The sequence below is a fragment of the Nomascus leucogenys genome, chromosome 2 (assembly GCF_006542625.1).
Source record: "Nomascus leucogenys isolate Asia chromosome 2, Asia_NLE_v1, whole genome shotgun sequence".
NCBI lineage: Eukaryota > Metazoa > Chordata > Mammalia > Primates > Hylobatidae > Nomascus > Nomascus leucogenys.
In genome coordinates this window covers 46,766,170-46,785,636 of record NC_044382.1, presented here as the reverse complement: position 1 = coordinate 46,785,636, position 19,467 = coordinate 46,766,170, and the positions used below count along the sequence as shown (strand labels likewise).

The 19,467-nt window shown below is 43.4% G+C and overlaps 1 protein-coding gene across 1 annotated transcript in view; it reads left to right on the top strand.

The window, feature by feature from the left end:
- The window catches only part of HYDIN (HYDIN axonemal central pair apparatus protein), a 442,024-nt gene that overhangs the window by 335,635 nt on the left and 86,922 nt on the right, over positions 1-19,467 (top strand). Inside the window, exons 47-53 of the mRNA XM_030829570.1 lie at positions 6,407-6,615; positions 6,834-7,016; positions 7,773-7,892; positions 11,177-11,336; positions 11,444-11,616; positions 14,048-14,246; positions 19,174-19,273. Coding sequence (XP_030685430.1) covers positions 6,407-6,615; positions 6,834-7,016; positions 7,773-7,892; positions 11,177-11,336; positions 11,444-11,616; positions 14,048-14,246; positions 19,174-19,273 — 1,144 coding nt within the window. The remainder of the gene's footprint in view (positions 1-6,406; positions 6,616-6,833; positions 7,017-7,772; positions 7,893-11,176; positions 11,337-11,443; positions 11,617-14,047; positions 14,247-19,173; positions 19,274-19,467) is intronic.

The window sequence follows — 19,467 nt, the reverse complement described above, 5'->3', positions numbered from 1 at the left end:
TTAAAAGATACAGAACTGCAGAATGGATAAGAATTCACCAACCAACTGTCTGCTGCCTTCAAAAGACTCACCTAACATATAAGGACTCACATAAACTTAAAGTAAAATGGTGGAAAAAGGCATTTCATGCAAATGGACACCAAAAGAGAGCAGGAACAGCTATTCTTATATCAGACGAAACGAACTTTAAAGCAACAGCAGTTTAAAAAGACAAAGAGGGACATTATATAGTAAAAGTCCTGTCCAACCAGAAAATACCACAATCCTAAACATAGATGCACCTAACACTGGAGCTCCCAAATTTTTTTTTTTTTATTATACTTTAGGTTTTAGGGTACATGTGCACAATGTGCAGGTTTGTTACATATGTATCCATGTGCCATGTTGTTTTGCTGCACCCATTAACTCGTCATTTAGCATTAGGTATATCTCCAAATGCTGTCCCTCCCCCCTCCCCCCACCCCACAACAGTCTCCCGAGTGTGATGTTCCCCTTCCTGTGTCCATGAGTTCTCATTGTTCAATTCCCACCTATGAGTGAGAACACGCGGCGTTTGGTTTTTTGTCCTTGTGATAGTTTACTAAGAATGATGTTTTCCAGTTTCATCCATGTCCCTACAAAGGACACGAACTCATCATTTTTTATGGCTGCATAGTATTCCATGGTGTATATGTGCCACATTTTCTTAATCCAGTCTATCGTTGTTGGACATTTGGGTTGGTTCCAACTCTTTGCTATTGTGAATAGTGCCGCAATAAACATACGTGTGCATGTGTCTTTATAGCAGCATGATTTATAGTCCTTTGGGTATATACCCAGTAATGGGATGGCTGGGTCAAATGGTATTTCTAGTTCTAGATCCCTGAGGAATCGCCACACTGACTTCCACAATGGTTGAACTAGTTTACAGTCCCACCAACAGTGTAAAAGTGTTCCTATTTCTCCACATCCTCTCCAGCACCTGTTGTTTCCTGACTTTTTAATGATGGCCATTCTAACTGGTGTGAGATGGTATCTCACTGTGGTTTTGATTTGCATTTCTCTGATGGCCAGTGATGATGAGCATTTTTTCATGTGTTTTTTGGCTGCATAAATGTCTTCTTTTGAGAAGTGTCTGTTCATGTCCTTCGCCCACTTTTTGATGGGGTTGTTTGTTTTTTTCTTGTAAATTTGTTTGAGTTCATTGTAGATTCTGGATATTAGCCCTTTGTCAGATGAGTAGGTTGCAACAATTTTCTCCCATTCTGTAGGTTGCCTGTTCACTCTGATGGTAGTTTCTTTTGCTGTGCAGAAGCTCTTTAGTTTAATTAGATCTCATTTGTCAATTTTGGCTTTTGTTGCCATTGCTTTTGGTGTTTTAGACATGAAGTCCTTGCCCACGCCTATGTCCTGAATGGTATTGCCTAGGTTTTCTTGTAGGATTTTAATGGTTTTAGGTCTGGAGCTCCCAAATTTATAAAACAATTACTAATAGACCTAAGAAATGAGATAGACAGCAACACAATAATAGTGGGGGACTTCAATACTCCACTGACAGCACAAGACAGGTCATCAAGACAGAAAGTCAACAAAGAAACATGAATTTAAACTATACCTTGGAACAAATGGACTTAACAGATATATACAGAACTTTCCATCCAACAGCCGCAGAGTACACATGCTACTCAACAGTTCTTGGAACTTTCTCCAAGATAGACCACATGATAGACCACAAAATGAGCCTCAATAAATTTAAGAAAATTGAAGTTATATCAAGCACTCTCTCAGACCACAGTGGAATAAAACTGGAAATCAACTCCAAAAGGAACCTTCAAAGCCATGCAAATACATGAAAATTAAATAACCTGCTCCCAAATGATCACTGGGTCAAAAACAAAATCAAGATGGAAATTTAAAACTTCACAGAACTGAATGACACAACCTATCAAAATCTCTGGGATACAGCAAAGGTGATGCTAAGAGGAAAGTTCATAGCCCTAAATGCCTACATCAAAAAGACTGAAAGAACACAAACTGACAATCTAAGGTCACACCTCAAGGAACTAGAGAAAGAAGAACAAATCAAACCCAAACCCAGGAGAAGAAAGGAAATAACCAAGATCAGAGCAGAACTAAATGAAATTGGAACAAAAGAAGCAATACAAAAGATAAATGAAACAAAAAGCTGGTCCTTTGAAAAGATAAATAAAATTGATAGACCATTAGCAAGATTAACCAAGAAAAGAAGAGAGAAAAATCCAAATAATCTCAATAAGAAACAAACAGGAGATGTTACAACTGACACCACAGAAATACAAAAGATCATTCAAGGCTACTATGAACACCTTTACACTCACAAACTAGGAAACCTAGAAGAGATGGATAAACTCCTGGAAAAATACAACCGTCCTAGCTTAAATCAGGAAGAACTAGATACCCTGAACTGACCAATAACAAGCAGTGAGATTGAAATGGTAATTTAAAAATTACCAACAAAAAAAAAGTCCAGGACCAGACGGATTCACAGCAGAATTCTACCAGACATTCAAAGAAGAAAGTATACCCATCCTATTGACACTATTCCACAAGATAGAGAAAGAAGGAACCCTCCCTAATTCATTCTACAAAGCCAGCATCACCCTAATTCCAAAACCAGGAAGGGACACAACCAAAAAAAGAAAACTGCAGGCTGATATGCCTGATGAACATAGATGCTAAGATCCTTAACATTTAGCTAACCAAGATCCTTAACATTTAGCTAACCAAAATCCTTAACATTTAGCTAATCAAATCCAACAGCATATCAAAAAGTTAATCCAAAATGATCAAGTGGGTTTCATACCAGGGATTCAGGGATGGTTTAATGTATGCAAGTCAATAAATGTGATATACCATATTAACAGAATTAAAAACAAAAATCACATGATCATTTCAATAGATGCAGAAAAAGCCTTCGACAAAATCCAACATCCCTTTTTGATTAAAACTCTCAGCAAAATCGGCACACAAGGAACACGCCTCAATGTAAAAAAAGCCATCTATGACAAACCCACAGCCAACATAATACTGAATGAGGAAAAGTTGAAAGTGTTCCCTCCAAGGACTGGAACAAGACAAGGATGTCCACTCTCATCACTCCTCTTCAGCATTGTACTGGAAATCCTCGCCAGAACAATCAGACAAGGGAGAGAAATAAAGGGTATCCAAATCGGCAAAGAGGAAGTCAAACTCTCACTGTTTGCTGATGACGTGGTCATTTACTTTGAAAACCCTAAAGACTCTAGAAAGATCCTAGAACTGACAAAAGAATTCAGCAGTTTCTGGATACAAAATTAATGTACACAAATCAGTAGCTCTTCTATACACCAACAATGACCAAGCAGCGAATCAAATCAATAACTCAACCTCTTTTACAATAGCTGCAAAAAAACAAATAAAATAGTTAGGAATATACCTAACCAAGGAGGTGAAAGATCTCTACAAGGAAAACTACAAAACACTGCTGAAAGAAATCATAGATGACACAAATAAATGGAAATACATCTCATGCTCATGGATGGGTAGAATCAATATTGTGAAAATGACCATACTGCCAAAAGCAATCTACAAATTTAAGCAATTTCCATCAAAATACCACCATCATTCTTCACAGAATTAGGAAAAAATTATAAAATTCATATGTAACCAAAAAAGAGCCCACATAGCCAAAGCAAGACTAAGCAAAAAGAACAAATCTGGATGCATCACACTACCTGATTTCAAACTATACCATAAGGCCATAGTCACCAAAACAGCATGTTACTGATATAAAAATGGGCATATAGACCAATGGAACAGAATAGAGAACCCAGAAAGAAACCCAAATACTTACAGCCAACTGGTCTTCGACAAAGCAAACAAAAACATAAAGTGGGGAAAGGATATCCTTTTCAACAAATAGTGCTGGGATAATTGGCTAGCCACATGTAGGAGAATGAAACTGGATCCTCATCTCTCACCTTATACAAAAATCAACTCAAAATGGATTAAGGACTTAAATCTAAGACCTGAAACTATAAAAATTCTAGAAGATAACATTGGAAAAATCCTTCTAGACATTGGCTTAGGCAAAGATTTCACCACCAAGAACCCAAAAGCAAATGCAATAAAAACAAAGATAATTAGCTGGAACTTAATTAAACTAAAGATCTTTTGCACGGCGAAGGTAACAGTCAGCAGAGTAAACAGACAACCTACAGAGTGGGAGAAAATCTTCACCATCTATACATCTGACAAACGACTAATATCCAGAATCTACAACGAACTGAAACAAATCAGCAAGAAAAAAACAAATAATCCCATCAAAAAGTGGGCTAAGGACATGAATAGACATTTCACAAAAGAAGATATACAAATGGCCAATAAGCATATGAAAAAATGCTCAACATCACTAATGATCAGGGAAATGCAAATCAAAACCACAATGTGATACCACCTTACTCCTGCAAGAATGACCATAATTTAAAAATAAAAAATAAATAAATAAATAAAAACAGTAGCTGTTGGCATGGATGTGGTGCATCAAGAAACACCCTTCTACACTGCTGATGGGAATGTAAACTAGTACAACCACTATGGAAAACAATGTGGACATTCCTTAAAGAACTAAAAAGTAGAACTACAATTTGATCCAGCAGATCTGGATCTAGATACTGCGTATCTACCCAGGGGAAAAGAAGTCATTATAAAAAAAAGATACTTGCACATGCATGTTTATAGCAGCACAATTCACAACTGCAAAATGGTGGAACCATCCCAAATGCCAATCAGTCAACAAGTGGATAAAGAAACTAGGGTATATATATACAAGGGAATACTACTCAGCCATAAGAAGGAATGAATTAACGGCATTCGCAGCTACCTGAATGAGATTGGAGACTATTATTCTAAGTGAAGTAACTCAGGAATGGGAAACATCGTATGTTCTCACTGATATGTGGGAGCTAAGCTATGGCGACACAAAGGCATAAGAATGATACAATGGACTTTGGGGACTTGGGAAGGGTGGGAGGGGGCGAGGGATAAAAGACTACAAATACGGTGCAGTGTATACTGCTCGGGTGATGGGTGCACCAAAATCTCACAAATCGCCACCAGAAAACTTACTCATGTAACCAAATACCACCTGTATGCCAATAACCTATAAAAAAATAGAAAAATAATAAAAAATAAAAAAGGAAACATAACAAAACACAATATAGGAACTTTGATTAATACTTATTTGGGAAAAAATGTCTATAAAAGACATGGCTGAGGCCAGGTGCGGTGGCTCACGCCTGTAATAACAGCACTTTGGGAGGCTGAGGCAGGTGGATTGCGAGGTCAGGAGATCGAGACCATCCTGGCTAACATGGTGAAACCCCATCTCTACTAAAAATACACAAAATTAGTCGGGCATGGTGGCAGGCGCCTGTAGTCCCAGCTACTTGGGAGGCTAAGGCAGGAAAATGGTGTGAACCCAGGAGGCGGAGCTTGCAGTGAGCCGAGATAGCACCACTGCACTCCAGCCTGGGCAACAAAGCGAGACTGTGTCTCAAAAAAAAAAAAAAAAAAAAAAAAAAGGCATGCCTGAGACAAATAGGAAAATTTTAATATAGACTGTGTGTCAGAACGATAGTGTGGAATTATTGTTCATTTCCTTAGGTGTGATGACAGTATTGTGCAGGATTGCAGGAGAAAGTCCTTTCTTGAGGAGGTGTATTTAGAGGCAAGGAGTCATCAGGTCTGCAAGATATCTTCAAATGGCTCAGGAGAAAAAGTGGCAACTGTTAAAACTAGTTATTACTGTACCAGGCCTTCAACTCTTAAAGTTTTCTTTTTTAAAAGATGGTGGAAATGATAAATAAATTAAAGGCAAAAAATTATTTTTGATCAGGAAACATGAAAATACCACTAGAAAAATGGGAACTTCTTATTAAACACAGCAGATTAAACACATGTTTATCTCTACCTCTCCCAAAACAGTAAGATTTTCTTTTCATGTACAATTCTAAGAGTAAAGAGAAGGAGAGAGAGCTGGTGGTGAAGGGTATATGCCAACAAAGTATTAGGAAGTAGACAGCAAGCAGATGGGGATAACTGGCTTAGCGGTACCAAGAAGGCTACAAGCCCCGCCATCCATTGTAGGTTCTGCCAGGAGCTAAGACTTGAGTTCCACGCACACCCTCCAGCTTCAAGCTTTCTCTAGGGTTTCATCCTCCTTCTGAGGGACTAGGGTGCCAAGGAATGCACTGGTCTTGTCACTACCCAAGACTAGACCCTGACCTGCTCTAGGCTTCCTGACCCTGCAGCACCATCTCCCCAGATGACAGACATGTAGCCATCTCTGTCTTCTGTTTGTGTGTACAAAAAGTGAATATTTAAGACCTCATGCTCGTTTTTAATTAAGCCTCAAGAGGAGCAGACCAGCTCATCTAAGGGGGTCAAACAGAAAATGAAAGAAAAGATGGAGCAAGTCTTCGAGACTCAGAAAGACAAGCGTCACGTGGCCTTAAACAGGAAGGTCCTTTCTGGGGAACCTGCTGGAACCATTTCCCAGCTGTCAGATACAGACCTGGACAACTTCAATGGGCAGCACTCCCAGGAGAAATTCACCAGGTGGGCCTCCCAGCAACCCAGGGAGGGGAATGTGGGCCAAAGCCCACAATGAGGGTGTGACTATCACAGCACTGGAGGGGAACACAGCTGCCCTGCCTGTGGGGCTCCAGGGGCCACCATGCCTACCCCAACAGGACAGGACTTCCAGGCAGCTCTCCTGTCTTCTCTTGGCCAGAGGGGAGCACTCTCACTTTACAAACCTGTGTGGTCATTTGCAGACTGAATCACTTCCGGTGGATCGTGCCAGCCAATGGCGAGGTAACGTTGCAGGTGCACTTCTCTTCTGATGAGTTCGGGAACTTTGACCAAACCTTTAACTTTGAGATCCTAGGAACTTGCTGCCAGTACCAGCTCTACTGCCGAGGCATCTGCACTTACCCATACATTTGCCAAGACCCGAAGTAAGTGTGTTTCATTTTAAAAGAAAAGGTTGACAGATGTGTTTTTGTTTTCCTCCGTGGCACTTTGAACAAGGTGGCTCTTACCATAACGTGGAGCTGGGGCAGCACCCCAGCCCCTCTTGTCATGTCAGCTTCCATGTCTTGAATATTGACTAAGAGCCACAAGGAGGACATACTACCAGGATTCCCAGACTGCAATAAAGAGAATGATCATAGGTGCAAAGGGGGAGGAAAAAAGTCTTCCTTTGGCAAATTAGTTTGCTTATTTAACTATTAAGCAAATTTAAAGCAGTTGTGTCCTGTAGTAAAGAAACCATGTGTGACTCTGCATGGGTGAAATTTTTCCAAGCTACTGAACACCACTGTACAGCTCCTACACTACAGAAAAGCACCTGGCTGAGCAACTGGCCACATTAGACCAAGGGACTCAGAAGCTAATTCACATCTCCCAGAACTAGTTTTCCATAGTGATTCTCAGGAATGTTTTCAGCTGGGTGCACTAGGACAGAATATCTGACTCAGCTCTGTCACCACTCCTCATTATGGAAGACGCCACTGGGAGTCTTTTTTTTCAAGTTCAGATCATACTGTCTTCTCTGGTGGTGGGAAGGAGCTGGGACAGAGAAGAGTCACTCTGTCTCCAGATGCCTGGACCCCGTGTTGAGCAGGGAATATTGGGTTTATGTAAACATCACGTGGCAGCATCAAACTTCTGTTTAGGCAGCCTCTCCTCACCTCTTCCTCTTCTGTGTTTAGAGTGGTATTTCCTCAGCGGAAGATGGACATGAAGACAAATGACGTCATCTTTAAGAAGTATGTTATGAGCACGGAGACGTACTACTTTGGGCCACTGCTTTGTGGAAAATCAAGAGATAAGTAAGTGTTCCATTATTTTAAAGCAGATTTCAGACTGCCGGGTTGGGCTCATGAACAGTACAAGTGGGATTCCTGTGTACATAGATGTAGCTTTTACTAATGCTGCCTCTCTTAGCCCCAACCACAAATCAGGAGAACTGGGTTCTTGTGTCCCAGCTCCCTGCTGGACACCCAGAGGAATGAGGGTGCCATTTTCCCACATGGGAAAGCCTAGGAGAGGCTTCAGGCTTGATCAGGGTAGGATCAAGAGTTCGCTTTAGCTTATGTTTGGTTTAAGAGGCTGGGAAGGTATTTCTGTAGTCACATGAAGCAGAGAATAGGTTATACAGCTTTGGTTCTCAAAGGAGAGGTCACTCTTCAAGGCAACAAAAGCCACAGACATAGATGAGATTGCCTGAGAGAGGACTGTACAAGTAAGAAGAAAAGAAGCCCTGAATAACTCCAATATGCACAAAAGGAGGAGCCAGGAGACAAGAAAGAGAGCTAGCACTATTGGGGAAACCAAAAAGACCAGTGTCATGGAGCCATGAGAAGAGGACATGGTTGCTACATTGAATGCTGCAGAGAGGGCAGAAGGATGAGGGCATAGATGTCCACAGGGTTCAACAACATGGAGGTCACTAGGGGCCTTAGCAAGAGTTCTGTGCCCAAGCAAAGTGAAGTGAGAAGTCAGATGTGAAGAAGATAACTATTTGGAGAAGCTTGGCTCTGAAGGGAGATGGGAGGAAAGCCTGGAGCGCAGGGCAGGCTGTTCGTGTGCTGTTATTCTTATGAGGCTTGCATGCCGAGAGGAAATGGAAGGAAGAGGTTGGAATTTCAGGAGACGGGAAGGGCCATCAATGGCATAGCTCCCTGAGACAGCACAGTGGGATGTGGGGAGGCTGGCTTGTGCCAGGAAGAGGGACTGTCACTGCATGCTAGGGGGGAGAAAGGCGAGATGGCATCACAGAAGGTAGGTTTACAATTTGATTGGAAGGGTGAGGAGGCTCCTATGCAATCATGTCTTTTTCTCCTTGACAAATGATATGTGGTCGTCCCTTGCAAGTGAGGGGAGTGGAGGAAGTTTAAAATCTTGAGGAAATAGAAGGGGTATGAAAAACAGTTTTTGTGGAAACTAGGAGAGGGAGCATGTTAGAGAAACAGACTGAGATTTTTAGGCAGAATTGGGGACCCACAGGTGAGACTGATGATCAGCCATTCTTAGCGATACTAGTTTTTTTCAGTTATATACAAATTTCTTATCATATAGGCAGGGAATGAAACCAAAACTGGAACCAAGGTCTCCACCATGTCTTCATTCAATACAACGTTTCTTGTGCTAAGTAGAGGGTGTTAATTCCTGGGCTTTCTTGGTGCAGCTCATGGGCCATCTTTGTCCTCCATTCCCTTATTACCTCCACTTTATTCCCTGAGATGCTGGATTAAAAAGTGAAGGTGAAGGGGATTTGCGGATGATGGAGAGGATCTTCAAAGCCCAACAGGAGGGCTTAGGAGGGAAAAGTATGGTCAGGTTGATGGACATGAGGTACAGAACAGTCTGGGAGTGGCAGTCAGGGAAACGATGGTTGTTCAAAGAGGCACATGTTTGGGGCAACATTGGAATTAACCAGGATGTGGGGCCAGATGACACTGATCTTGGAAGGACAGTGACTATGGTGATCCAAAATAAGTTCCAGTACAACTGGGTATTATTCACTTATTCTTTTCTTGTCATTTTTTTTTTTTTTTTTTTTTTTTTTTAAAGATAGGGTCTTACTCCGTCACCCAGGCTGGAATGCAGTGGTGCAATCTCAGCTCACTGCAGCCTTGAGCTCCCAGGCTCAAGCAATCCTCCCACCTCTGCCTCCCCAGTAGCTGGGACTACAGGTGTGTGCAACCGCACCTGGCTAATTTTTGTAGAGATGGGGTTTCACCATGTTGCCCAGGCTGGTCTCGAACTCCGAGCTCAAGCAATCTGCCCACCTCAGCCTCTCAAAGTGCTGGATTACAGGGGTGAGCCACTGTGCCAAGCCTGTTCACTTATTCTTTTAAACCACCCTGAGCCTCAATGTCCTCATCTGCAAAATGGGAAAGCAACAAATTCGTGAGGACTGAACTGGGTAACGCACCTGGAGCCTTTAGCACGGTGCCGGATGGAAGTGATTAGCTGTTAAGTGAGAAGGCCGCACCCCTTTGGCAGATATTCACACGGAGAGTTCTCTGTTTCTCTGACTCTCATTTGGTCTCTGTCATTCTCTCTCCTTCCATCCTCCATCATGGCCTATCTAAAACCTTTTTCAGAGTGTTTCTGCTTTCCTAGCCCGTGCTGTGACCTCTGATGATGTGCCTCTTTTTCCCTTGGGCCTTCTGGTTTGCTTCGCTCAGTTACTATTAACTTAATCTCCCTCAGTGCCCACAGTGCTCAACTCTGCAGATCTCTCCTTAAGGTACTAAGGAACAGAAACTGCCTCCTAACAGTGAACAAGGCCAAATGAATTTATGTCAGAACAGTAACATTCTCTGAGGGTTTGGGAGAATGAGGTGAATGAGGTCATCTCTAAAACAGATGTGAAATAAAAAATTACTCAAGTGAGGCTGGGCACAGTGGCTCATGCCTGTGTTCCCAGCACTTTGGGAGGCCCAGGCAGGCAGATCATCTGAGATCAGGAGTTCGAGACCAGCCTGGCTAACATGGCAAAACCCCGTTTCTACTAAAAATACAAAAAATTAGCCAGGTGTGGTGGCATGCGCCTGTAATCCCAGCTACTCAGGAGGCTGAAGCAGGAGAATTGCTTGAACCCAGGAGGTGGAGGTTGCAGTGAGCTGAGATTGCGCCACTGCACTCCAACTTGGGCAACAAGAGCGAAACTCTCTCACAAAAAAAAAAAAAAAAAAGTCAAGTGATAATCTCTCTCAGGGACATAAGCAGGTGGAAGGATAGATCTACATATTTCTCAGAATTCTTTGCAATAATCATAGCTAACATTCATTGGGCATTTGCTATCCACAGCTGTCCTGAGAGCTTTAGATATGTGATCTCACTTCCTACTTAGCAGTCCTAAGTGGTGTTATCACCTCATTTTAGAGATAAAGAGACCAAGGCTTGAGGGAGTCAAGTCACAGTGTAGCATTTATTCTCCAAGGCAAGTCTGCACAACTACAGATCTCATGTTCTTAGCTACCATGCCACTGTCCCCATGCAGCCACACTGTCCCTCTGAATTGCCTTTCCCATCACAGCCTTCTTTTCCACCTGCATTCTCATTCAGTCTTCATACCCTTAACCCTATTCTTGTTCCTCCCCAGGTACAAGTCATCCTTATTCCCAGGCAACATGGAGACACTAACAATCCTGAACACTTCCTTAATGGTGGTGGAGGCATCCTTCTATTTTCAGAATGATGTCAAAGCAAACACGTACTTCCTGGAACCCAACACCATGGTCCTGAAACCCAATGAGAAGCAGGTACGGTCATATGGATACAAGTCACCAGGGCAAGGCTTTCTTGGGAAATTTGAGGCCTTGGCATCCTTGGTGTAAATGTACTTTCTTTGGACTTTTCCTTCCATCAGATGTTAAACGTATGGGCCTACCCTACTTCAGTTGGTGTCTTTGAAGACAGCATTGTCTGCTGCATCAATGATAACCCAGAGCCAGCCATCTTCCAATTAAGCTGCCAGGGGATCCGCCCAGAACTGGAGCTGGAACCCAGGCAATTACATTTTGACCGGCTCTTGCTGCACAGGTCAGAGTTCTAGATCATGTCAGGACTGGAATGGAATTTAAAGAGTGTTTAGTTCTAGGGTAACCAACTCATCCTGATTTACTCCAGACTTTCTTGGTTTTAGCACTGAAAGTTCTGCACCCTGGGAAACTCCTTGGTCCTATGCAAACCGGGATGGTTAGTAAACCTATTTAATCAACAGATTGTTAACTTGGGTTCAGTGGATGAACTTCAGCAGGGCCAAGGACCCCCCTAAGATCAACTACCAAAATATGCGTATGTCTGTGTTTCTGCAGAAGAAGGACCAGCTTTCTTCAGATTCTCAAAGCAGTCTATTGCCCAAGAGGTTAAGAATCTTTGCTCTAGAAGTTAGAGTAGAAGCAGAACATTAGACCAAAACTAGAACTTACATATTCATTAATTGGAATTATTGTTGGAATTGGTATTATTATTCTAAATAGAAAAATGTTTATTTCTGGGGCTTCTGGGAGAGAATATTGTTCTGATATGTGTCCTGCATTCTTTATTCACCACCACCAGCCCCATTTCCTGATAAATACTGATTAAAGAACTAAGTAATAACCGAAGTAACCAAAAGTGCTTTTTCTTACCTCCAGTGAGTCATGATCATGCCACTACACTCTAGCCTCCTGGGTGACAGAGTGAAACCTTGTCTCGGAAAAAAAAAAAAAAAAAAAAAAAAAGCATAGAGAGAAAAATATTGGTAAAAATGAGCAGAACCCCAGTAAATAGTGGGACAACATTAAGCAGTCTAACTAACATATTTGTGATTGGAGTCCCAGAAGGAAAAGAGAGAGAGAGTGGGACAAAAAAAAAATATATATATATATATATATATATTTGAAGAGTAGATGGAACTTTCCCAAATTTGGTGAAAAAGCAAAAACTTATAGTTCCAAGAAGCTTAGCAAACCTTAAGCTGGATAAATACAGTTATAGCCCAAGTCTTGCCACTAAATCTGTGACTTCGGGGCGCTTCAGGGGTTTTTTTTGTTTCGAGACGGAGTCTCACTCTGTCGCCCAGGCTGGAGTACAGTCGTGCGATCTCGGCTTACTGCAACCTCTGCTTCCCGGATTCAAGCGATTCTCCTGCCCCAGCCTCCTGAGTAGCTGGGATTACGGGTGGGCATGTGCCACCACACCCAGCTAACTTTTTGTATTTTTATTTTTAGTAGAGACAGGGTTTCGCCATGTTGCCCAGGCTGGTCTCAACTCCTGAGCTCAGGTAATTCACCCATCCCAACCTCCTAAAGTGCTGGGATTACAGGCTGAGCCACCACACCTGGATGGTTCAGGTTTTTTGTGGGTCATCTGGGGTTAATAATATCAACTCCACCTATTTTATATAATAGATTAATAACCAAGAAATAACACATTAAGTCAACACATTAAGTCAAAGTTTAGTCCAACTACTTAAAAGCAGAAATTAAGAGAAAATCTTGAAAGCAGCCAGGAGAAAATGAAATACAATATGACTGACTCCTCATCAGTAACAAAGGAAGCTGGAAGACAATAAAATGGCATTTTTAATGTGCTAAAGGAAAATACGGTTGACCTTTGAACAATGCAGGTTTGAACTGGGTGGGTCTGCTTATATGTGAATGTTTTTTCAATGAAACACAAATTGAAAATATGGTAGACCTATATAAAACAATTCGAAAAAGGGTTAAGAAATGTTGTTCAACACCCACACATGAAAGAGAAACTGCGATTTTTAAAAATCATATGCTTGGCCGGGTGCAGTGGCTCACGCCTGTAATCCCAGCACTTTGGGAGGCCGAGACAGGCAGATCACGAGGTCAGGAGTTCAAGACCAGCCTGGCTAACACAGTGAAACCCTGTCTGTGCTAAAAATACAAAAATTAGCCAGGCATGGTGGTGGGTGCCTATAATCCCAGCTACTCAGGAGGCTGAAGCAGGAGAATTGCTTGAGCCTGGGAGGCGGAGGTTGCAGTGAGCCAAGATCACACCACTGCACTCCAGCCTGGATGACAGAGCAAGACTCCGTCTCCAAAAAAAAAAAAAAAAAAAAAAAGAAAGAAAGAAAAAAAAAACTATATGCCAAGGATTATGGCCATTATCCTTAGCAAACTAATGCGGGAATGGAAAACCAAATACCCCATGTTCTCACTTAGAAGTGGGAGCTAACTGATGAGAACCAGTGGGCACAAAGGGGGGAGCAACAGACACTTGAGGATGCTTGAGGGTGGAGGGTGGGAGAAGGGAGAAGAGGAGAAAAAATAACTATTGGGTACTAGGCTTAGGACCTGGGTGATGGAATAATCTGTACAGCAAACCCCCATGACATGAGTTTACCTATACAACAAACCTGCACATGAACCCCTGAACCTAAAACAAAAGTTAAAAAAAAAAAAACATATGAAACTACAAAATTTGAAATGAAATTGCAACTTTCCTTTTGTCTCTGCAGACAGGAATCCAGGGTAATTCTTCTCCGCAATGTCACACTCCTGCCTGTGGCCTGGCGGATCACCAGCCTGGAGCAGTTGAGTGATGATTTCACTGCGTCCATGATGCAGGGGACCATCCCCGCCAAGGCTGAGTACAGCCTGCACCTGTACTTTCAGCCCACCAAGCCTGTCAACATCAAGAAAGCTATTCGGTTGGAGGTGAGGCTTCACACATCCACAGACTTGGTTATCAAAGCATGTACACCACACACACACACACACACACACAGAGGTCTCCCTGTTACATGCTCCTATCTGATCCCCTTTCGATATCCCCAGTCCATAATCTCTTGCTGTGCACACAACTACAAGCTCCATAGAGGCAATATTGCTTATGGCTGATTCCCCAGTGCCAGGAACAGAGCAATCAAATGTGGAAGGAAGGGAAAATAAATGAATGAAAGAATGAATGAACAAATGAACAAATGATGTTGCTATACCTAGGTAAGCATCAGAGTCCTGATTTCACACTCCTAAACCCAGTCACCTGTCGGATTCCTATCTGGGTAAATGTTATCCTCCACCCTGTTGCTCCCAACAGACACCTGGGGATCAGCCTTAATTCCCCCTTTTCTTAATGGCCTCCCTTCCAAGGCAGGCCTCCAACAAAGGTTGCTAATTTTACCTCCCAATGTATCTTTTTTTTTTTTTTTTTTTTTTTTGAGATGGAGTCTCGCTGTGTCACCCTGGCTGGAGTGCAGTGGCGTGATCTCGGCTCACTGCAACCTCCACCTCCAGGGTTCAAGCAATTCTCCTGCCTCAGTCTCCGGAGTAGCTGGAACTACAGGCACGCGCCACTACACCCAGCTAACTTTTTGTATTTTTAGTAGAGACGGGGTTTCACCATGTTGGCCAGGCTGGCTTCAAACTCCTGACCTCAAGTGATCCTTTTGCCTCGGCCTCCCAAAGTGCTGCGATTACAGGCGTGGTGCCTCCCGATGTATCTTTCCCATCCACTTCTTTCTCCTCGCTGTTGCCACCACCTTGTCCAGGCCACCTGCAGCTTCTCTCACCTGGACTTCTACAGAGGTTTCCTAACTGGCTTCCCTATTGGCATTCCCCACAGTGTCCAGAGGGATCTTTACAATGTCATTCAGACAGGTTATGCCCCACCTAACGCACTCTCCTGGCTTCCCACTGCAGTAGGAATAAAGCCCGGGGTCCTCACCTGCCTCTGAGGCAATGCCTGCCTCCACATCGCAACTTGCTCCACCCTTGCCCTCAATCATTGGCTCCCACGCACTGTCTTGGCTCTTTCTTGGCTCAAGCCGCTGACCTTGCTGCAACCCTGCTGGGAATCTGCCCTTAGGCTCCAGCTTTAGGGCCCCCCAGCATTGCTGTTTCAACTGGGCTTCTCTAATCATCCCTTTGAGAGAATCCCCCTTATGTGCAATAACCCACCCCGTCTTCCATCCTTCAGAGCACCACCTCTTCCTAATATTATCCTCCTTCTTTCTTTACTTTCCTATATGAACTGCATCAGGGCAGGATCTCACCTGACTTAACATCTGTCTTAGTTCCCCAGGGCTACTATAACAAATTACCACACACTGGGTGACTTTTAAAAACAGACATTTCTCTCTCACTGTCCTGGAGGCGAGATGTCCAAAATCAAGGTGCCGGCAGGGCCATGCTCTCTCTGAAGGCTCCAGGGAAGAACCCTTTCTCTCTCTCCCCTTCAGCTTCTGGGGTCTCCTGCGAGTGTTCTCAGCTTGTGGCTGCATCACTCCAGTCTCTGCCTCTGTCATCATCACAACACCTCTTCTGTCTGTGTCTTCTCTTCCGTCTCTTATAAGAATATTTATCACTGGATTTAAGGCACACTCAGATAATCTAAGATGATCTCATCTCTAGATCTTTGACTTAATTAAATCCACAAATACCCTTTCTTCCAAATAAGGTCATATTCACAGGCTCCGGGAGTTAAGAAGTAGACATACTTTTTGGGGGACCACTGTTCAACTCCCCATACCATCATATTCCCAGTGTCTAGCGTGGGATTGGATGAAGTAGGCACTCAGTAGAATCTAATGAATGAATGAATGCCATTGAGTTTTAATACTTGAACTAAGCTGGGCATGGTGGTTCACGCCTGTAATCCCATCATTTTGGGAGGCCGAGGTGGGTAGATCAATTGAGGTCAGGAGTTCGAGACCAGCCTGCCCAACATGGTGAAACTGCGCCTCTAAATACAAACATACAAAAATACAAAATAACAAAAATTACAAATTACAAAAAATAGCCAGATGTGGTGGTGCACGCCTGTAACCCCAGCTACTCGGGAGGCTGAGGCAGGAGAGTCACTTGACTCCCGGAGGCAGAGGTTGCAATGAGCCAAGATCGTACCACTGCACTCCAGCCTGGGCAAGAGAGCAAGACTCTGTCTCAAAAAAAAAAAAAAAATACTTGAACTGATTCTTCGACATTCAAGGAATCATCCCAGCTTCTCTTTGAATGCTTCCAGGAACAGAAAATTTACCACTACCACTTAAAGCAGCCTGTTCTCCCTTTAAACAGGTCTGTCAATTCTTCTTTGGGTTGAGCTCAGAATTCTCCCTGTCAATTACATGCACGAATCATGTTTCTACCTTTTGGGGCCACTCAGTGGATCTAATCTCTCTTATCCCTTATCAGTGGCAGCCCTTCACTGAAAGGGCTGAAAACAGATACTGATAGATTCATTCACTCCATGAATGTGTGGAAGCCCAGAGGTTCTGGTCAATGCTTTTAGCACCAGCCTCTGCACAGGCACAGGGCTCTGCACCAGGTACCCAGACCCCTGGCTGGTGTAGGGCCTGGAGTCCCCCAGCTGTGCCAGCTTCGTCCTTTAGTTGCTGGATCATGGGGAGTCCAGGAGTTCCTGTGGTGGGGATACACAGGAGGCAGGCAGCAAGGGGATATTGGAGAGGTCATCATGACAGCTGCTTACCAACTGGTACAGAAAGGTTTTTGTTTTTATTATTATTTCATTACATTTTTCTTGACACGGGGTCTCACTCTGTTGCTCAGGCTGGAGTGCAGTGGTGCAATCTCAGCTCACTGCAACTTCCATCTCCTGGGCTCAAGCGATCCTCCCACCTCAGCCTCCTGAGTAGCTAGGACCACAGGTGTGCACCACCACACCCAGCTAATTTTTGTATTTTTTGTAGAGATGAGGTCTTGCCATGTTGCCCAGGCAGGTCCCAAACTCCTGAGCTCAAGTGATCTGCCCACCTTGTCCTCCCAAAGTGCTGGGATTACAGGCGTGAGCCACTGCAACCAGCCACATTTTTGTATTTTCGCAACTGTTGTGACCATCTCCGTGTGTCCCAGCCAAACAGCAGCCTGATTAGGGCTCTGAACAAAGCAGCGTGGACCTCCGTAGAGCCCTCCAAAGTGAACTTATATTCACTTCCACATCCACAGAAGGAAATGCCTTCATCTCCAGTCCCTTTGGAAAGCCTTTTGTGAACTTGTTTTATTTAATCTGTATAACTCTTCAATTGTCCTTCCTGTTTTCCTCAATTCAAAATTCAGTCTCCCCACTGCCTCCGACCCACCCTGGGGAAGCCAAGAAATAGAAGGCTCCAGGCACTTGGCATCCCTCAGGAGAGAGGTGCTGCACAAATCCTGTCAGCCCATCTTGTCATCTATCAGAGGGCAAGCAGAGAAAGAAGGCGAAACTCAAGTCGGTCCAGTTTGCTCCGTGTAACATTGGCAAGCATCTAATGAAAGAGAAGATGGAAATTCTGAATTAAAACTTGAGTTTGGTGACAGCTGCAAATTTCCTCCTGGCACCCAAAGCACATGCAGTGGGGAGTGGGTGGCTTGGGCTTTCAACTGGAGTAGAGACAGAGGTGGACTCCCCAGAGCAGACCCAGGAGAGCTTCCCCCACTGCCCACCAGTTCTTTTGCTGGACAGATGGACCCTTTGCCACCTCCTAGTTAGCCTCAAGAGGCAACAGTTGGTTCATGTCATTTACCTACTTTTTATGGGATTATTTGGGGATTTTTTGCTGATTTGATTGAGTTCCTTGTATATTCTGGATATTAGTCCTTTGTCAGATGCGTAGTTTGCAAATATTTTCTCCCATTCTGTGGGTTGTCAGTCTAACCATGTGTTACCCCAAAAGCTATCAAAATAAAATACATTTATATATAAAGAAGAGGGGAAAAAAAGAGTCAACAATCAGGTCAGGCTGACAGCTGCAGCAGTTTAGAGGTGCCAGAGAACAACGAGGGAGGGACCACCCACAGGCATGACAACAGAGGGGTCCTAATCACCACGATATTCACAGAAATAAAACATTGGATATTTCCAAACATTAAACACTTGCTTTCTATGAAAAGTCTAGCACTTTCCCCACAGGCTGAGCCACAAACAAAGAACAGAACAATTCAAATTTATAAAATGAGTAGAGCAAGGATGACTTGGAGCATAAAGGTTTTCCGTTTCAACTGTCAGGGTGATGCTCACCAGGTTCATTTGATTTAGAAGTTAAAAAAAAAAAAAACAGTCAGGCATGATGGTTCACATCTATAACCCCAACACTTTTGGAGGCTGAGACGGGAGGATTGTTTGAGTTCAGGGGTTCAAGACCAGACTAGGCAACATGGTGAAACCCCATCTCTATAAAAAAAATACAAAAATTACCCGAGCATGACGGTGCACTCCTGTAGTCCCAGCTACTCGGGAGGCTGAGATGGGAGGATGGCTTGAGCCCGGGAGGTCGAGGCTGTGGTGAGCCGAGATTGCACCACTGCACTCCAGCCTGGGTGACAGAGTGAGAGCCTGTCTCAAAAAAGAAAACCACTTTCCTGTAATGTCTACTCCAAGCCCAAACTTCAGTAATGTAGCAACAATAAAAAAGTCAGTCCCTTTTCCCCATTCTTGTATTCTTTATACCAGCATTCCCCAGAGAGTATTAAGAGGAGCACAAATCCTACCAAATGCTTGGTGAAGATAAAATACCTACAGGGGAATACATTCAAAACATTCTCTGCCGTATCCCCTTTAGGATGTTACATGTTTCAGGCTCCAAGCGCCTACAGGTCTTGCTTTTATTGAAGAATTTCTCTTACCGAAGAATTTCTCTTACCCTGCCAGATTTTAGATGCAGAAAATCTTCTCGGTGTTGTTCAGATTGAAAATATCATGGTCTTTGCAGAGGCATATGACATCGCCTTGGACATCACCTTCCCCAAAGGTCTGTTGGGCCCTTCAAGGAAAGGGTGTTTGGAAGTTGGGTCTTTTGTATAGTGTATTTCTGTGTAGAGAAAGGCTAGTGTGTTGTTAGTATTGCAGGGATTGGGGATGGAGCAATTTTAATAAATAATAATGTGAGCCCTAGAGTGATATTAGCAACATGACTACAAATCGTAATTTCTCCAACCAGAGGTA